Below are 20,348 nucleotides of genomic sequence, written 5' to 3'. Positions count from 1 at the left end.
AGTGGGTTAATGATCCGGCGTTGCCGTGAGCTGTGGTGTAGGTTGCAGACGCGGCTCGGATCCCGCGTTGCTGTGGCTCTGGCGTAGGCCAGTGGCTACAGCTCCGATTCAACCCCTAGCCTGGGAATCTCCATATGCCGCGGGAGCGGCCCAAGAAATAGCAACAACAACAACAACAACAGACAAAAGACAAAAGACAAATAAATAAATAAATAAATAAATAAATAAAAATAATAAATTTAGACTGTATAAATGTTTATGGTTACTTTTCAAGAGAAACACAAAATGCCGTTTTAGCAAGTTGGAACTTTATTGAAGAATAGAATTGTGTAGATAGGAAGGCAATGTGCATAATAACCCCTTCTTTCATTCTTTATTGTTTTTGTGGAGTATCTCATGCTGAATATATGGTTTAGGTGGTTTCTTTTGTGTTCTGTGCACCTTGGGTAAACTAAGCCAACTTTTTAAAAGAAATTTAATCCCTCACCACAAAAAAGAAGTGGAAATTCTGTGACATGACAGATGTTAGCTAATGCTATGGTTGTAATCATTTTGCAGTATGTAAGTGTATCAAATCAACATGTTGCACATCTTAAACTTATACAATATTATATGACAGTTATATCTCAATAAAGCTGGAAATGATTAAATAAATTATAGACGGGGAAAAAAAGAAATTAATCCTAGGGCTATGGTACTAATTTTCAGCAGCAAGAGAACCAAGCTGTGATTAAAAATAAGTATGCAGGAGTTCTCATCTTGGCGCAGTGGTTAACGAATCCAACTAGGAACCATGAGGTTGCAGGTTTGATCCCTGGCCTTGCTCAGTGGGTTAAGGATCTGGCGTTGCCGTGAGCTGTGGTGTAGGTCGCAGATGCGGCTTAGATCCCGAGTTGCTGTGGCCCTGGCGTGGGCCAGCGGCTACAGCTCCAATTGGACCCCTAGCCTGGCAAACTCCATATGCGTGGGAACAGCTCAAGAAAAGACCCCCCCCCCACAAAAAAGTATGCACATCACAACATTGTAAATCAACTATACTTCAATAAAACTTTTAACAACAAAAAAAAAAGTATGCATAGCTACCTGGACAACCCAAGATTTAGAATAGAGTGTTAGTAATTAAGCACTATTACTTGTAACTCCAGTTGTAAAGTCCTAGAAACCATTCATAAGCCTTCCAGGCTGCTACTCTTCATTGAGCAGGTGTGTGTCTGAGCCTGGGACTAGACACCAAAAAAATTCAAAAAATTTTAAAGTCTGAATTCTGTTGGTTGTTGGTAATTGGAGAGGCTGCCTGGTTCTGCCACTTGTCAGTAATGAGTGAGATACTTGACTATTTTCTGCATCAATTTCCTCATCTATAAAATGAGAATAGTAGTAGCACCTACTGCCTAGGTTTCCTAAAGGAATTAATTAATACATGCAAAGCACTTAGAAAAGTCCCTGGAACATAGTACAAGCTTTGTGTTTGTTATTATTAAGATCTTCTTGTTGATCGTTGTCAAAAGTATCTCTAATTCTTATGATCTTACATATATTGAGAATAATATATATATAAATATATATATATATATATGCCTAATTCTATAGTTGACATATGGTCACATAGAAACACAGTAAATGTTACCTATATTATATAACTATTAAGTGTTCATTTTTCTTATCTATTTGCATAATTCTATATTTGCTTGAGGAATCTTGTTTCGGAAAAAAAATGGAATCATTATTGTTTTTGACAGTGTCCTATTTTGTCATCAGTACTATTTCTAATGTATAAAGTACATTTCTAATATGTAAAGATAATTATTTCTGTAATAGCTATTTATATACTCACTAGTGTTAGTATGCTTTAACAGATGCTTTACACATATCATATTACTTCTAGACCCTAAAGGAATCTTCCATTGTTTCAGTAAAAGTTCAGAACAAGGAGGTGTTTTGGATAATTTCAAAAGAAATGCTTTTTTTTTTATTTAAGGGAAATGCTAACATGATTTCTTTAACAAATTTTTGCCGTGAGCACGGCCAAAAAAAAAAAAAGATATTGCGTGCGCGCACACACGCACACACACACCATCTGACAATTTGCAATGGGTGGTGCCCTTGAAGATAAAGAAGGAAATGAAATGGGCAAGATATTAAGGGGTGCTTTCCATTTTAGCCTATGTTCTTTGAGTCTTCTATTAAAATGCATTTATATAGTTCACTAATTTAGGAAAATGTATGGAAATTACAGGTTTTGTTTGTAGTAATTTAAAGGAGAAATTGTTTTTTAAGCCTAAGGCTTTGTCTATTTCTTCTAGGCAGGCATACCAATGGGACCAATACCAGCAGGAGGAATGCCTTACCTGGGACAAGCACCATTCCTGGGGATGCGTCCTCCAGGCCCACAGTACACTCCAGACATGCAGAAGCAGTTTGCTGAAGAGCAGCAGTAAGAGACCTCAGGATGCAAGGATAAAGATGCATGATAGCAATTAATTTTAAAATCAAATGATCTGTAGCACACATTTGAAGCTGAAACAGTCATGGTGCCCTTAAGATTCTTTAAAATGAGAGTTCCCATTATGACTCTGTCGTAATGAACCTAACTAGTAGCCATGAGGACACGGATTCCATCCTTGGCCTTGCTCAGTGGGTTAAGGATCTGGCATTGCCATGAACTGTGGTGTAGTTTGCAGGCGCGGCTCAGATGCTGTGTTGCTCTGGCTGTGGCCTAGGCTGGCAGCTGCAGCACTGATTCAACTGATTCAACCCCATGTGCCTTGGGTGTGGCCCTAAAAAGACAAAAAAAAAAAAAAAAAAAGGTATTTAAAATACTTTTATGTTTAAAGCCGGAAGGAAGCTTACAGATCCTCTGATTCATTCCTCCGACTTTACATCTAGGGAAAGTGAGGTCCAAAGAAATAAGCAATTTGTCAGTCCAGTTGCACAGTTACTGGGAAAACTTGGACCTGAATCCAAGCCTCCTGAGTCCCTGAAGCATTGCTCTTTCTCATCTATGATACTGCCTCCCCAAGTAGAAATTCTTTTTTGTATGCAGAGCAAAGAATGTTTTCATTTTGTCCACCTCCTTGTTTTTTTACTTTACTTTTGAATGCAACAAGTGTCTCCTCCTCTTGCAAATTAGACAAGAAATAAACTCATGTCTATGATTTACGTAATCATTTTTTAGATTCATTTCATGCATTTTGAAATTAATATACTGGGGAAATACGATCATCCTAAGAAAATTAGAAGAAGGTATATATGCTTATGGCTGGGTCACTATATTGTATAGCAGAAATTAACACAAAACTGTAAATCAGCTGTACTTCTAGTAAAAATAAATTCGAATTCATGCTTTTTACTTCTAGAAATGCAGTATAATATTGCTGAAATTGTTAATAGAAATATGAACAATCCCTGAAGAAAATCTCTTTACTATATTTTTTTTCCTTTAGAAAACGATTTGAACAACAGCAAAAGCTCTTAGAAGAAGAAAGAAAAAGACGCCAGTTTGAAGAGCAGAAGCAAAAGCTCAGACTTCTGAGTAGTGTGAAACCCAAGGTAATGTGTTCCACCACTGCGCACCCCGCACAGGCCTCTTGTCACTCAGTGGTTTTGCCATGTGGGCACCAGCATGGCAAAGCTGAGACTGTGGTCAGTTCATTCTCACTTTGTCTAAATATGAAAGCAAAGGACTTTTTTTTTTTTTTTTTTTTTTGGTGTGTGTCATTTAGGGCTGCACCTGCAGCATATGGAGGTTCCCAGGCTAGGGTTAAATAGGAGCTCAGCTTACACCACAGTTCATGGCAACACCGGATCCTTAACCCACTGAGTGATGCCAGGGATCAAACCTGCATCCTCATGGGTACTAGTCTGGTTCATTAACCACTGAGCACGACAATCGGAACTCCCAACTTTCCTTTTTCTGTGAAGATCCTTGTTGTTAAAGGGACTAGGGTATTAGCCATTATCTTCTCAACTCTTTTTTTTTACTACCTTTGGAATGTTTGTAATCTTTTCTTAGGAAGCATTATTCCTGGACACTTAATATCTATCAGCTTTACCCTAAAGTATTTATAAATGGGCCTTTTAATAATATTCTGGAGAGTGTCATTTTATACCTGCCTTAAACACTTGTCAGTATTCTTCTTACTTGGAGGATTCACAGTCTGAAGTATGTGGTAAAAATATTAGAAATAGAGTAATATTTGTACTTTGCTTTCTTTTTTTTGTTAGAGCTGCACTCGGGGCATATGGAAATTCCCAGGCTAAGGGTCAAACTGGAGCTGCAGCTGCCAGCCTATACCACAGCCACAGCAACACCAGATCCGGGCTACGTCTGTGACCAACACCACAGCTCACCGCAATGCTGGATCCTTAACCCACTGAGCGGGGCCAGGGATGGAACCCGAATCCTTATGGATACTAGTCGGGTTCATTACTGCTAAGCCACAACAGGAGCTCCTCTGCACTTTTAACTTGTGTGGATTTAGATTGAAGTGTGTAAGATAAGTGAAGAAATATATATGTATATATTTATTGTCTCTTAGACAGGAGAGAAGAGTAGAGATGATGCTTTGGAAGCTATTAAAGGAAACTTAGATGGGTTCTCCAGAGATGCTAAGATGCACCCAACTCCAGCATCACACCCTAAGAAACCAGGTAGATTTAAAATTTTTTCTTTTGTTGAAAGGTGATGTGTAACCACTTTGTGTTTAATTGACCATTATGTGTGTGTGTAAAGAGTCCTTGTGTGTGTGTTGAACTCCTTCTTCAAGCGAAGTACAGATTTGAATGTTTTAAAATTTACAGTGGGTTAAGAGCTCCAGTCTAAATAACTGTCTTAAGAGGGAAAAAAACCTCATTGTCTTCTAGTAAATGTCAGTATGACAACTTGTAAATCTATATAAATGAGTATGTTAACATTAGTAAAATCGGAGTTCCCATCGTGGCGCAATGGAAACCAATCCGACTAGGAACAATGAGGTTGTGAGTTCGATCCCTGGCCTTGCTCAGTGGGTTAAGGATCCGGTGTTGCCGTGAGCTCTGGTGTAGATCGCAGACATAGCTCAGATCTGGCGTTGCTGTGGCTCTAGCATGGCCCAGTGACTACAGCTCTGATTAGACCCCTAGCCTGGGAACCTCCATATGCCACAGATGGGGCCCAAAAAAGACAAAAGACCAAAAAAAAAAAAAAAAAAAATTTAGTAAAATCCATTCGCTCAAAGCAAATGTAATAAAATAATATTTCTCATGAAAGTTTATTTTTATTTTATAATGATTTTTATTTTTTCCATTATAGCTGGTTTACATCTTGAAAGTTTTTAAAAATAGATTTATTTGTAGGTTTTATTTTCATTTATCCTCAGATAAGCAAAAGAAAAGTACCTAATAGAGCAGGGTAAAGGACATTTGGCAGGGGGAGGTTTGCATGTGTTTCAAACATTTAGCAGTTGAAATGAGTCTTATAATTTGATAGCTGTTAGGGTACATCATCCTTTTTTAAATTTTAATTTTTATTTTATGTTGGAGTATAGTTGATTTACAATGTTGTGTTTGTTTCAGGTGACAACATCCTTTTCGAAAATTTGATATTTTGCACTTTTCTTATGGCACAGGGGCTTAATGATCCAACATTGTCACTGCAGCGGCTTGGGTTGCTGCTGTGATGTGGGGTCAGTCACTGGCCTGGGAGCTTCCACATGCTGTGGATGTGGCCAAAAATTTTTTTTTTGATATTTTGAATTTTATTCTCAGCTAATTCCAAGACCGACATGTCATTAATAGTGACTAGTTATCATAAATCACTCAGCCCAAGTATTATTTCCTGCTGGCATATATTATTGCACAGATAAATTTTATCTTAAACCCTCATATTGTGGTACCTTTTATAGGTGATATCAAGAGGAAATAGTGTAATAATTAATACAGTAATCAGTTTTTTATTTTTTATTTTAATACAGTATCCAGTTTTTGATTTTCTGGGACAGCTTTGCCTGTCCCGTTAATTTCACTTATTAGATTATATACTCAGATTATCATTCCCAAAATATGTCCCAAAGTAAAATATACACTGAAATTAAGAAGAGAATGGGTATTAGCAATCAGAATTTCAGAAAGGAAAAACATACCTAAAAATGAAAATCGTGAAAATTTAAGCTGAGTAAAGCTAGTCAATAAGTAATTTAAATACAGACACTGGAATGGTAAAACTGGACCCAGTGGGGAACTTAGAAAAAGGAGAAGGCAGCAGCTGAGGGGAGTGATCACTGTTAGGTCACATACTGTTCTAGCCATATAGAATGCCGTCCTGGGACACCCAGGTGTAGTTTAGAAACTTTGTTGGGTTTTTTTTTTGTTTGTTTTTTGTCTTTTTAGGGCCACACCTGTGGCACAGGGAGGTTCCCAGGCTAGGGGTCAAATTGGAGCTGTAGCCACTGGCCTACGCCACAGCCACACAGAATCCAAGCCACGTCCACAACCTACACCTCAGCTCACAGCAACGCTGGATCCTTAACCCACTGAGCAAGGCCAGGGATCAAACCTGCATCCTCATGGATGCCAGTAGGGTTTGTTAACCGCTGAGTCATGAAAGGAACTCCTAGAGACTTCATTGTTAAATAATAAATGTTCGAATTATCTCTTGAGTTCAGTCAAGGTGCATGCAATTAGCTGTTTCTAGTTAACTATTTCCTGCTTAGTTAGAAAAATATTTTTCAGGCCCAAGGAATTTCCAGAGCTTCTCCAGTTTCTTACACCTAGGCCTAAAATATATAGAATTTCTATACGTTCCAGCTGTGGTGCCATGGGTTAAGGATTCAGCATTGCTGCAGCTGCAGCTCATATTCGATCCCTGGCCGGGAAGCTTCTATCTGCTGCAGGAGCAGCCATTTAAAAAAAAAAAAGAAATTTCCATTTCCAACTTTTTCACCCCAGAGGCATCTTTTAATTTTCCCCTGTAGATGATCTTAAAATATTGAATATACAAACTGTATCACATACTTTTTATACTTATTAATCATGTATAGCCTTAAGAGTTTATAAGCCAAAATATATACCACATAGAAATAACATAATTTCTAGTTAAATGCAAAGAAACATTGGTTTAGCCTAAATAGTCAGTGTCCATTTTAAAAATATTCATAGAAGCTGTATAGCAGAAATTGACAGAACATTATAAATCAACTATAATTTTTAAAAAATTTTAAATAAGTAAAATAAAAATATTCATAGTAGCTCTCAGTTTTCCATTACTATTTTCTACCACTGTACTGGTCTGAAAACCCAAAATGAGAATCCACACTCTGAGTAGCCATTATTGCAAAGGTTGGGGATTCATTATGGCATGGATTTTTCTATTTTTGTCTTTTTGCCTTTTCTAGGGCCGCTCTGACAGCATATGGAGGTTCCCAGGCTAGGGGTTGAATCAGAGCTGTAGCCACCGGCCTTCACCACAGCCACAGCAACTTGGGATCTGAGCCACGTCTGCAACCTACACAACAGCTCATGGCAACACCGGATCCTTAACCCACTGAGCAAGGCCAGGGATCAAACCCATAAACTCATGGTTCCTAATCAGATTTGTTAGCCACTGAGCCACGACAGGAACTCCTGGATTTTTCTTTTTTTAAAGAAAATTTAAGGCAGTAATTTTGGACATTTATTTTGCATCTTTTGTAGAACTTTAATGCTTCTAGGTTTTATTCTGTGTATCCAGAAAAGAAACACAATAGTGTCCCCATTTTTCAAATAAGAGCCTTTTTTAAAAAGGTTTCTTTGTGACATTAGACTTTAATAAGTGTTAAAACAATTCAGAGCAGTTATAAATGTGGAGAAACAGGAGTTCCCTTCGTGGCTCAGTGGTTAACGAATCCGACTAGAAACCATGAGGTTGTGGGTTCAATCCCTGGTCTTGCTTAGTGGATTAAGGATCCAGCATTGCTGTGAGCTGTGGTGTAGGTTGCAGGTGCAGCTTGGATCCCAAGTTGCTGTGGCTCTGGCGTAGGCCAGTGACTACAGCTCTGATTAGACCCCTAGCCTGGGAACCTCCATATGCCGCGGGAGCGGCCCAAGAAAAGGCAAAAAGACAAAAAAAAAAAAAAGTGAAGAAACAACAGTAATAGTATTTTTAGTAAGCCTCTTATAAAAATGTAATCCCTGTAGAGAAGGTTTATTACATAAGAGAATCTCATATTTAACATTAAGAAGCCACAATGATGTTTATATCCTTTAAAGACGAAGATCTCTTAAACATAGCTCTTAGTCAAGGTTTACTTTGTTAAATTGGCCTTTTGTTTGACTTAGCACTTTATGGTGTCCTAATTTTGATGCTTTTCACAAGAAAGGATTACTTTGGTAATATGTTTAATGTTTTTGTTGCCTTTATCATTTTCATCCCCCATGTGGTAATTTTCATTCTTCATATGAAAAATAAACCATGCCAAATGTATGGATTAGGCATGATCTATCAAAAATTACAAGTATATGTCATGCATGAAATTTAATCATCAGAGAGTAAATCTGTCTAAAATGTATTCAGCAGCATATAAGTAGGTTTTATTTGTAGTATATATTGATTTGAGGGAATGTTATACAGATAGATCACTTGAGTTTCAGAAGTAATCACAACTTTGATGCAAATTATTATTAGTGGTCTCGGGAAAAAAATACTAACCTAATAAAAGAAGGAAAGGAATTGTGAGTTTTACATTTTTCTGATTTTTAGAAAACAGAAAAATGTATTTCTATTGCAAAACGGCTATAAAACCTCTTTAAAAAAACAAAGTTTGTGTAAATAGACATCAAAGTGTTTTGGATTCATTGTATAATTCCATTTGACTGTTGTGACGTTATTTCTTATTCACCTCCATTATTCATGTTTCAGTATGTTCTTTTGGAGTTGTACTACATCTTAATTTCTTTTCCCTGTTGATTTTCATTGCTCTGTGTTTCATTGCCATTTTCCATTTTGCAGATTATCCCACATCATCTCATTCTACTAAAACTGTCTCCCCATCACCTGCCTTTCTTGATGAAGAAGAATTCAGTGACTTTATGCAGGGGCCTGTTGAAGTTCCCACATGTGGGCCTTCTTCCACTTCCCAGCCTTTTCAGTCTTTCCATCCCACCACCCCACTTGGCCAGTTGCATACACAGAAGGCTGGAGCCCAGCCTCTCCCTCCAGGTCAGAGTCCAGTGTCTTCTGCCTTACATGGTGCCCCTGGGCAAATTCCTTATTTCTCTACTGCTCAGCCTCATACAATGTACAGAAAGCAGGTAACTCCTAGACTCCTAGTGAAAGTATTCTAAAGATAATCTAGGAAAATGTATCTTGCTTATATAAGTAGAATAATACAGTGATGCTGGCAAAAATACATGGGCCTGAATATACGAGTACCATTGAAATTCACCAAAATAAGAATCTAGATTTTTTTTAATTCTGGGGGCCTCATGTTCTAGAAAAGTGATTTGAAAATTCTGCTAAGTTCGGTAAATTAGGAGCTATTTAGACCACCTTAGAAGTTTAAAAACAGACTACCTTCAGAAGATTACTTTTGTTTTGGGAAATCACCAATATCATTTTCTTAAGAGTAGAGTGATGAGGCGGTCTCATGGTGGTGCAGCAGGTTAAGGATCTGGCACTGTCTCTGCAGTGGCTTGGGTTGCTGCTGAGGCACAGGTTCGATCCTCGGCCTGGGAACTTCCATATGCCATGGGTGCAGCCAAAGAAAAAAGGGGGGGACTGATGAGCCAGGGAAGCTGCTGTGTAGAAAGTGGCTTCTCTGGTTCAGTGATAAAGCAATAAGGGGGTCGGAAGCCCAGCTTCTCCACATACTATCATTTTGTCCTCAGACATGTCTTTAAACATTTCTGTACCTCGGTTTTATCACTTGTGAAGTAATGGGGGGCAGTTATACAGTCTGTCTTGAGGCGTGAGATAGTGCTGAGAGGGCTTAGCAGACATGTACTTAGCTCACACTTTCTCAGCTGACCAATGATGCAGAAATAGACAATAGAAGTGCCTGTGTCTTGTGCAGATTTCTGAGATAGTGCTCCTTCCACTAGGCCATTCTACCTACTGTCTCGTAGAATTCTTGAGAATCAAAGTAGATAATGATATTTAAGTTCTCTCCAGTCTCTAAGGTGTTTCAAGTCCTATACAAACGTGTGGACTTGAATTATTTCAGAGTTTATATTATATGTGTCAGGGCCTTCCCTTTAGAATCTGGGGGTGGAAATGGATGATTGGAAAATTAGAAACTTGCAGTTATATACAAATAATCCTTCATGCTGTTTGTTTAGGCCCTTCCTTGGAGGAGAAGCTCCTAGTATCTTGTGATATAAGTACATCTGGGCAGGAACAAATTAAATTAAATACTTCTGAAGGTGGGCACAGAGCCCTAGGCCCAGGTTCCAGTAAAAACCACCCCAGTTTAACGGCCAATACCGGGGGTGCTGTAGATGGACGTGTAAGTGGTACCACTACGGCAGAGGCAGAAAAGACTTCAGACCAAAACCTGTCCATTGAAGAGAGTGGTGAGCTCATGAAATACTCAACAAAAAGTTTATTTAACCAAATGTTGCTCAAACACTAACACCTTAAGCATTAATCTTAAAATGAATGCTGCTTGATTTTGCTAATCAAATTTTTGCTTAAAATGTGTTTAATGCATTCCTTTCTCTAATTAACCCCTACAATTTTGCTCTGAATTCTTTCAAAACACTGTCATTCCTTTTAAAATTTTTTTGATAACCAGTTTTTTTAATCAGTGTTTTTTAATCCCTGATTGGAAATTTCTTCTTTTATAAAAATTCTTTTGTCCCCTGCCTAAACTTTGTTCTTCTGTAAGGTAGAAAAGTTAAAATTTAGCTGGAAAAGTCACCAATGAAAGTATAGTTTTGCTTCTTGGAAGTAATATATACATCTGTCTAAAAGATCCACGTTATTATAAACTCAGCTTGCAGAGATGAATTACAATGTGGGCAGCCTAGGAAGCCAAACTTTTAGAGGCTGTTTTACTGGGCAAAGTAAAAAAAAAAAAAAAAACAGAAATTTTAAACAAAAATGCTGTATAGCTACAGCATCAATGTTGTATTCAGGTCGATTTTGCAAAGAAACATTATTAATTAAAAGCTGCAATTGAAGCTTGGACAATTATATATTTTTTTTACAGATGTAATTTTTAAACCACCGTCTACCATCTTTTTTCTTTTAATTTGTAATATATGTGAATGGCGCAAGCTTCATATGATCCAGAATATTGATTTAGTGCATCTTAATTTTTTTATTTTTCTTTAGGGCCACAGCTGCAGCATATGGAAGTTCCCAGGCTAGGGGTCGAATTGGAGCTGCTGCTAACCTATGCCATAGCCACAACCACAACCGCGCTGCATCAGAGCTGCGTCTGCAGTCTACACCACAGCTAGCAGCCACGATGGATCCTTAATGAGCGAGGCCAGGGATTGAACCTACACCCTCAGAGATACTAGTCACATTCCTTTCCTGTGAGCCACAACGGGAACTCCTTAATTTTTTTTAAAAAAAAATTTAATTTTTTTTTTTTTTTTTTTTTTTTTTTTTACTATCTCCAGCCAGTGCTCTTCTTATAAATAAAAACCATGACTCAGTGTGACTTCCCATCTTCTACATGGACCACTAATATTAGATAATGTTCTTTACTTTCTAGGTGTGGGAGTATTTCCCTCACAGGATCCTGTTCAGCCTAGAATGCCTCCTTGGATTTACAACGAGAGCTTGGTTCCAGGTAAAAAGAGCATCTTTGTCCAACATTCCTATCTGGATACTTTAAAAGTTGTAGATGTGGCTGTAAATATTTACTATTGTGGTTACAAAATATACAGAAGGAATTTATAACTTTATTTTTTTTCTGAAAGAATATAAAATACATCTAGTGTTTCTTAAGACTGCCTCGTATATGGAGTAACTATATAAATACAGGAAAAATATTTTGCTTTAATGTTTTACTGACCACCATATACTTTTATTTTTAAACGCTTTTTATTTATTATGCCTTAAAAGACACTATCAAATAATTATTTCATAGATTATTAACATCAAGAATACTAATGTTTAGTATAATTTTCTAACTCTTAAAATGTTCTCCTTTGACTTCTTTGTTCATATGATACTATATGAAGACCACGTGGCATCTTTTTCTACATTATAAAGTGTTGTTTACCTTTTTCTTAATGTATATTATTCTAAGCCAAAAAAAATCACTGAAGTACACATCTTGTGATATAGTTATTCAGTTGGTACAAGGAAATAGTCTATTAAAGCCATAGTTGATGTGCCTAGAATAATGACTATTACAACAGCATTATGTTAATCGCTCTTTTTTTCCTTTTTTTTTTTTTTAAAGGGCTGGATCCGCTGCATATGGAAGTTCCCAGGCTAGAGGTCAGATTGGAGCTTCAGCTGCCAGCCTGAGTCACAGCCAGATCCTTATAACTCAGCTTCATTTTGAAAGAAACTAGTAGTGTCTACTTTACATAAGAATCACATCATGGGAAATTCCCTTGTGGCAAAACGAGTTAAGGGTCTGGTGTAGTCACTGCAGCCACTCAGGTCATTGCTATGGCACAGGGTCAACCCCCGGCCCGGGAACTTCCACATACCAAGGGCACAGTTAAAAAAAAAAAAACCACATAATCATAAATTGAAAGGCTAATTTCCCAAAACCATTTGGAATTTGAATTATACATAAAAATAATTGATTTTCTCTCAACTGCCCATTAGACAGTTTGATTTTCTTCTTCTCTGTCTACAAGCTAAAACAACAGAATCTAGATCTTGGTATATTTTGAGATTCTATCCCTTTTCTGGCAGCTTGTATTTCTTTTTCACTCCTCCTTCCATACTTGCACACATAATTTCCTAGCCAAAATATGTGTTCATATGGCCAGCCTACTGACCTGTATTTAAATCCATATTTAAATACTAGATGTGAATTTTTGGCTTTAAACATTTTTCTCTGGCTACCTTAGCCCTACTTACATCCCCCAAACTCCTCTAACTAGAGTTGCCAGATTTAGCGAATAAGCATACAGAGCATCCAGTTAAATTTGAATTTCAGGTAAACAGCAAGTAATTGTTTAAGTATATACCCCATGCGGTATGGGCATCCTGTATTTTATATGGCAACCCTATCTCTAACAACCTTTCCACTCTTTCCATTTGAAAGCCCATTTTATTGTGGAAAACTCCTCTATAGTCCTTTCCTTTTTTCAAACATTTATTCTGCTTTCTCAGAGGATATTGGTATGATTCTTGCTTCCCCCTGCTTTAATCAAATTAAATTAGTCCCATCATTATTACTACAATTTATTTTTTTAAAGTCCAAAGCATCGCTTTTACCACTTCCACCTTATTGGTGTAACTATCTTCTAGTGAAATATAGGACTTTCTCTTACCTTTAGCCCAAACCTTCATCTATACGACCAAGCTCCAATCTCTCTTCTAAGCTGTAGACCCGAATTGTCTGCTGGATATTTCCGCTTGAATAGCTTTACAGCAGTGCAAACCCTGATGTGCCTTCTGTTTCTATTAAAGCAGTTTGACTTAAGATTATCCTTGTATAAGCAGCAATGACAACAAAGAAGATGAACCACTTGTAATATGTTTACATTTGTGATCTGGTCTTTCCTTTAATAGATGCCTATAAGAAAATTTTAGAAACCACAATGACTCCAACTGGAATAGATACTGCTAAACTTTATCCCATTCTGATGTCATCTGGACTTCCCAGGGAAACTCTTGGACAGATATGGGCCTTGGCTAATCGAACCACACCTGGCAAACTTACTAAAGAAGAACTTTATACGGTTCTGGCCATGATAGCAGTAACACAGGTAGGCATTGTTTCTAAGGTTAAGTCAAATAACTTCAGTATAAACTGAAAGAATATGAATCCTTTTTTACTTCAACCTTGTAGAACTCCTTGGACATTAAAATGTAATGTACAGTTTATATGACGTGCACACTAGCAAAATACTCCTTTGTTCAAAGACTTTAATATACTAACATCCTCTGACTTAACAATAACTCTGCTGAACTTGAAAGCTAGTCAGTGGTAGATGAAATTACTCACTGTCTCCCCTTCGAAGTCCTTGTTGAAAATTCTTTAGATATAAAGTATACTTGGTCTGGTAGCAGTTTTTCTCATATTACAAAATCCCTCTAAATGATTTTATTGTAGTCAATTAGCCAAAACTTGTCAGAGAGTGAAAATGTCAGAATTGGTATATGTTGACCATTTCTTTATACTCAATTTACATTAACCTTGTAACTTATTTTCTTGGGTCAAATTCCTGAGTTTGGGGAGAGTCAGAGTGGAAACATAACCAGGGCTACGTATTTTACATTGTTTCTTTGCCAGACTTGGATTGTACATGGTTTGCAGTTTCCCAAAATGTTTCCATTTTCCTCCTGTTCTATGTAGAGGGGTGTTCCTGCCATAAGTCCGGATGCTTTAAATCAGTTTCCAGCAGCTCCTATCCCAACTTTAAGTGGCTTTCCTATGACCTTGCCTTCTGCGGTGAGTCAGCCGACGGGGATGCCATCAGGCCCTGCAGGCTCCATGCCCCTCAACTTGGGACAGCCGGTCATGGGCATTAATCTTGTTGGACCAGTCGGGGGAGCTGCAGCCCAGACTTCCAGTGGCTTCATGTCAACTTACCCTGCAAATCAGGTAAGTGGAGAAGCTGTGCATATTCCAAGTTATCCCTGAACGTGAATCTGGGCAACATTTTTTCCAGGAATGTGGAAAAGATTGCTGAATTATGGTGGACACTGGAGGTGAAAATTAGGCAGTATTAAAACAATACAGAAGTTCCCTTCATGGTACAGTGGAAACAAATCCAACTAGGAACCATGAGGTTGTGGGTTCGATCCCTGGTCTTGCTCAGTGGATTAAGGATCCGGCGTTGCCATGAGCTGTGGTATAGGTCGCAGATGCGGCTCGGATCTGGCATTGCTGTGGCTGTGGTGCAGGCCTGCAGCCATAGCTCCAATTAGACTCATAGTCTGGGAACCTTCATATGTGGGTGAGATCCTAAAAAGCATTACAAAAAAAAAGAACCAAGTTGATTACATAACATCTGATTAGCAATTACATTTACATCTGAACTGTACTGTATTTGGTAATTCTGGAGTGAGAAACGCTTGTTTCTATGTAAAAAAACAAAAAACAATACAACTTCCCTAGTGGCCTAGCAGTTAAGGATTTGGCCTTGTCACTGCTGTGGTGCAGGTTCAATCCCTGGCCCAGGAACTTCCACCTGCTCTGGGTACAGCCAAAAATAAATAACTAAAATTTAAAATAAAATAAAATAAAACAATACCAAATTTTAATTTTTCTTTAAAGAAAAAAACAAGAAATTTCTAAAACCTTAAGATATTTGAATTTTGGCTAAAAGTATATGATTCTTTGTCATATGCCTTTTAAACAGCAAGGTTAATAAAACTAATGAAATTCCTAGACTGTGTCTTTTGAGAAAGCTATTAAAACTGAAATTAAGATGCCTTAGTTTGGAGTTCCCGTCGTGGCTCAGTGGTTAACAAATCTGACTAGGAACCATGAGGTTGCGGGTGTGATCCCTGGCCTTGCTCAATGGGTTAAGGATCCAGCGTTGCTGTGAGATGTGGTGTAGGTTGCAGACTCGGCTGGGATCCTGCATTGCTATGGCTCTGGTGTAGGCTGGTGTTTACAGCTCCGATTGGACCCCTAGCCTGGGAACCTCCATATGCCGCGGGAGTGGCCCAAGAAATGGCAAGAAGACAAAAAAAATAAAAATAAAGAAGATGCCTTAGTTTATTTTTCACTTCTCAGATTAGCAAAAAAAAAAAAATTTAATTTACAATATTTAGTGTCAGTAGAAATGTAGGAAAAAGATTTTATTGGTACAGTTTTTTTGGAAGGCATATTGGGCAATAGCTATCAAAATTCTAAATGTCTGTATTTTCTGACCCTGGACCTAGAGAGCAGTCACTCTATTAGTTTATCTCACAGAGCTAATAATTCAAATTAGCAAAAATGTACAAGGGTATTTGTTGTAGCATTGTTTGAGTAAAAAATTAGAAATAGCTGATGTCCATCAGAAGAAGAAAGCTTAAATAAATTTTGGGTTATCCATACAGTGGTAAACTATTTGGTCATTAAAATGATTGAGATAGATGTACATGTGCTGCATGGAAACAAGGTCATGTTACATAATTACATCTTTTAAAGCACAGAACAATACAAGCTTGTTTTTCTATAAAACAAACTAACAGTGCTCACTTTTAGAGCATTTGATTAGGAGTAAGTGTTCATGGTTTACTTTATATATGTGTGATGGATTAAAACAATTTACAATTGCACTTCTGTAATTTAAAAATATGTATAAAATATTTCTTAACGATGGCAATTTCTCAGTAATCTTTTAAATGTGATGCAGCTATTTAAAATTATATAAATTAGCTGTTTAAAGCAGTCTCTTACCATGTGTATGAAAGAGTATTTAAAAATAGAAGACAGGGAGCTCCTGCTGTGGTGCAACAAGAATGGTGACATCTTGGGAGCACTGGGATGCGGGTTCAATCCCCAGCCCAATACAGTGGGTTAAGGATCCAGCATTGCCACAGCTTAGGTTGAGACTGCAGATTGGAACTGATCCCTAGCCAAGGAGCTCCATATGCCATGGGGCAGCCAAAAATGAAAAAAAATAAAATAAATTAAAAACTAAAAATACAAGACAGGATTCCTGCCTTAAGCTCTTGAGTTGATGTTATATCTAAAGAGTGTTCTAAAATTAGATATTTGTACTTTAGTGGGAAGGTTTAAAAGGTAGTCTTTGAGGTTGACTGTTAGAGATTTATTTACCTTTTCATCATTTGTTGTTTTCTATTACAATATCCTCTATAAACCTAGGTGGTAAAACCAGAAGAAGATGACTTCCAGGATTTTCAAGATGCGTCTAAGTCAGGATCCCTTGATGACTCATTCAGTGATTTCCAAGAATTGCCTGCTTCTTCAAAAACAAATAATTCTCAGCATGGAAACAGGTAGAAAAGAGTTGAATATAATTAACATTGTATTTAGTAATTGAGAAAGAGGCATCCACAATGAGAAGCCCAAGTGTAAATCAGAGAATTAAGACTCCTTACTCTCCTGCTCTCTTGATTATTCCCACTGTATTCATACTTTTACTTTTCAAGCTTCTCCCGCCTTGTCCACCTTAAACTTGAGTTTTTACTCTTTCCTCCCAGTACACTCCTGCCTGACAGTGTTTCTTTTTGCTTGTGCTAATCCTGATTTATTATTGCTGAGTGCACCTGTGCAGGGACGACTTCGTGTTCTTAAATAGATCTAGCCCTTCAGCTGTTGGAAAGCTTTTTAGGTGGGGACACATAATTTGACATTTGCGATATAATACACTGTTGATTTTCCACAGCAATCATTATTTAGAAAGCTAAATATGATTGTTTACTCATGTCTCTCTTATGTTTAAGGCGGGATCAGTGGCTTTTAGGTTTTCAGCTTTCTGTTTGTTTGCGTAGACAGTTGCATAAACATTTTTCTAATGTTTTAAGTACCAGCTTAACTTTTAGGTACAGTTAACTTCCCATCAGTTTTGTTTTGTTTTGTTTTTTTGCCTTTTGCTTTTTAGGGCCACACCGGCGGCACCAGGCTAGGGGTCTAATTTGAGCTACAGCTGCGGGCCTACACCACAGTCACAGCACCACCAGATCTGTGACCTACACCACAGGCTCACGGCAACACCGGATCCTTAATCCACTGAGCAAGGCCAGGGATCAAGCCCACAACCTCATGGTTCCTGGTTGGATTCGTTTCTGCTGCGCCATGATGGGAACTCCACTTTTCATCAGTTTTTAGAAGTACTTAGATACTTCTTCCACTAAGTAGAACACATGAGATTTTTTTTAATTTATTTTATTGAAGTATAGTTGATTATTTATGATGTGTTAATTTCTGCTGTACAGCAAAGTGATTTGATGTATATATATATATATATATATATATATATATATATACACACTCTTTTTCGTATTCTTTTCCATTATGGTTTATCACAGGATATCGAATATAGTTTCCTGTGCTCTACAGTAGAACTTCATTGTTTATCTATTCTGTATATAATAATTTGCATGGTTTTTTTTTGCCATTTCTTGGGCCGCTCCTGTGGCATGTGGAGGTTCCCAGGCTGGGGGTTGAATCCGAGCTGTAGCCACCGGCCTACACCAGAGCCACAGCAACGTGGGATCCGAGCCGCGTCTGCAACCTACACCACAGCTTATGGCAACACCGGATCCTTAAGCCACTGAGTGAGGCCAGGGATCGAACCCGAAACCTCATGGTTCCTAGTCAGATTCATTAACCACTGAGCCACGACGGGAACTCCAGTTTGCATCTGCTAATCCCAAACTCCCAATCCATCCATCCCCTCTCCCATTCCCCCTTGGCAACCACAAGTCTATTCGCCTTGTAAGTCTACTTCTCTTTCACTGATAGGTTCATATTTTAGATTCCACATATAAGTGATATCTTACAGTATTTGTCTTTCTGACTTACTTCACATAGTATGATAATCTCTAGGTTGGTCCATCCTTGTTGCTGCAAATGGCATTTTTCATTCTTTTTATAGCTGAGTAGTATTCCATTTTGTATATGCACCACATCTTTATCCATTCATCTGTCAGTGGACATTTAGGTTGTTTCTATGTCTTGGCTATTGTGAACAGTGCTGGTATGAACATAGGAATGCAAGTATTTTTTTTTTTTTTTTTTTTTTTTTTTTTTTTTTTGTCTTTTTGCCATTTCTTGGGCTGCTCCTGCAGCATATGGAGGTTCCCAGGCTAGGGGTCAAATTGGAGCCATAGCCGCCGGCCTATGCCAGAGCCATAGCTATGTGGGATCCAAGCCGTGTCTGCAACCTACACCACAGCTCACAGCAACGCCGGATCCTTAACCCACTGAGCAAGGCCAGGGATCGAACACGCAATCTCATAGTTCCTAGTTGGATTCGTTAACCATTGAGCCACGACGGGAACTCCAGTATTTTTTTGAATTATAGTTTTATCTGGATATATTCCTAGGAGTAGAATTGCTGAATCATATGGCAACTCTAGTTTTTTGAGGAATCTCCATACTGTTTTCCATCGAAACACATGAGACTGAGTAAGCAAAGAGAGTGTCTTTGTTGTTTTTGGAACTTGTTTTTGTCAGGATACATATTCCATTTCTCTTAGGTTCCTATTTGTGCAGTTTTAGAGTAGGGGAGTACTCCCGTGGCATACAGAAATTCTGGAGTGAGGGATCAAACCTGCACCACAGCACTGACAACACCAGATCCTTAGCCTGCTGAGCCACCAGGGAACTCCCCATTTGTGCAATTTTATTCATTTTTTCTATTTTAACCAATTGATTATATCAGCAGAGCCTACATATACTGTAAAAAGAACTAAGAGACAGAAATTCTCCTGATTTAAGAACACATCAAACAGCTATATAGCAGAAATTGACAGAACATTGTAAATCAACTATAATAAAAAAAAATTTTTTTTAAGTCCACATCAAGCACTTGTAAAGAACACATAGAAGAAACATATGAGGAGTGTGACTGTAAAATACTGGGAGTTCCAAGCCCACTATACCAGTGCACACATATGTTATTGATCTGATAGATACATGATAGTGGTTCTTTCTCAGATCTCTTCCTTTGAACAAATTGATATGTTCTGCTGTTGTCTAGAACATATCTGAATGGCCCAAGACATCTCAAATTACCTGTATAAAATTAGATTCATTGTTTTCCTGCTCACAGCTAAATAGTAATTTGTTAAATCATCATGTCCAATCATCTCGTCAGAGACATGGTATTTCAGGCTCCCTCCTCTCTGCTTTACCACCATCAACTCTGTCAGCCCTGCTTGGCCTAGGAAGAGGCCACGTGGGATCTGGCTCCTGCCAACCTCTTGACCATCTCCACAGCTTCTACTCCAGCCATGCCAAAATCAGTTTAAGGCGTTCCCACTGTGGCTCAGCAGGTTAAGAACCTGACCAGTGTCCATGAGGATGCAGGTTTGATCCCTGGCCTTGCTCAGTGGGTTAAGGATCCCACATTGCCATGAGCTGCACTGTAGGTCAAAGACGTGGCTCGGGGATCTGGCATTGCTGTGGATGAGGCATAGGTCAACAGCTGCAGCTCCAATTTAACCCCTAGCCTGGGAATTTCCACATGCAGTGGGTGTGGTCCTAAAAAAAAAAAATAGAGGTTTAATATGGGAAGTTTTTACTAAGTCCTCTCTCAGTCCCCACCTCCAAAATGAAGTAATAGCT

At 38.1% G+C, this 20,348-nt stretch overlaps 1 protein-coding gene across 48 annotated transcripts in view; it reads left to right on the top strand.

The window, feature by feature from the left end:
* Window positions 1–20,348, top strand: part of SYNRG (synergin gamma) — a 91,281-nt gene that overhangs the window by 28,495 nt on the left and 42,438 nt on the right. For 12 of the 48 annotated variants that reach the window (XM_021067354.2, XM_021067350.2, XM_021067352.2 and 9 more), the window contains exons 4-12: window positions 2,304–2,434; window positions 3,444–3,549; window positions 4,539–4,650; window positions 8,963–9,172; window positions 10,291–10,524; window positions 11,676–11,753; window positions 13,664–13,860; window positions 14,451–14,699; window positions 16,920–17,053. In XM_021067354.2, coding sequence (XP_020923013.1) covers window positions 2,304–2,434; window positions 3,444–3,549; window positions 4,539–4,650; window positions 8,963–9,172; window positions 10,291–10,524; window positions 11,676–11,753; window positions 13,664–13,860; window positions 14,451–14,699; window positions 16,920–17,053 — 1,451 coding nt within the window. The remainder of the gene's footprint in view (window positions 1–2,303; window positions 2,435–3,443; window positions 3,550–4,538; window positions 4,651–8,962; window positions 9,173–10,290; window positions 10,525–11,675; window positions 11,754–13,663; window positions 13,861–14,450; window positions 14,700–16,919; window positions 17,054–20,348) is intronic. The other 36 variants (XM_084985105.1, XM_021067356.2, XM_084985104.1 and 33 more) reach the window with 3 other exon arrangements.

This window comes from Sus scrofa, chromosome 12 (assembly GCF_054392235.1).
Source record: "Sus scrofa isolate SSC_HxYL_T2T_F1_AM1 chromosome 12, Sscrofa_HxYL_maternal_Yorkshire_Landrace_v2.0, whole genome shotgun sequence".
NCBI lineage: Eukaryota > Metazoa > Chordata > Mammalia > Artiodactyla > Suidae > Sus > Sus scrofa.
This window is presented reverse-complemented; position numbering and strand designations above follow the sequence as displayed.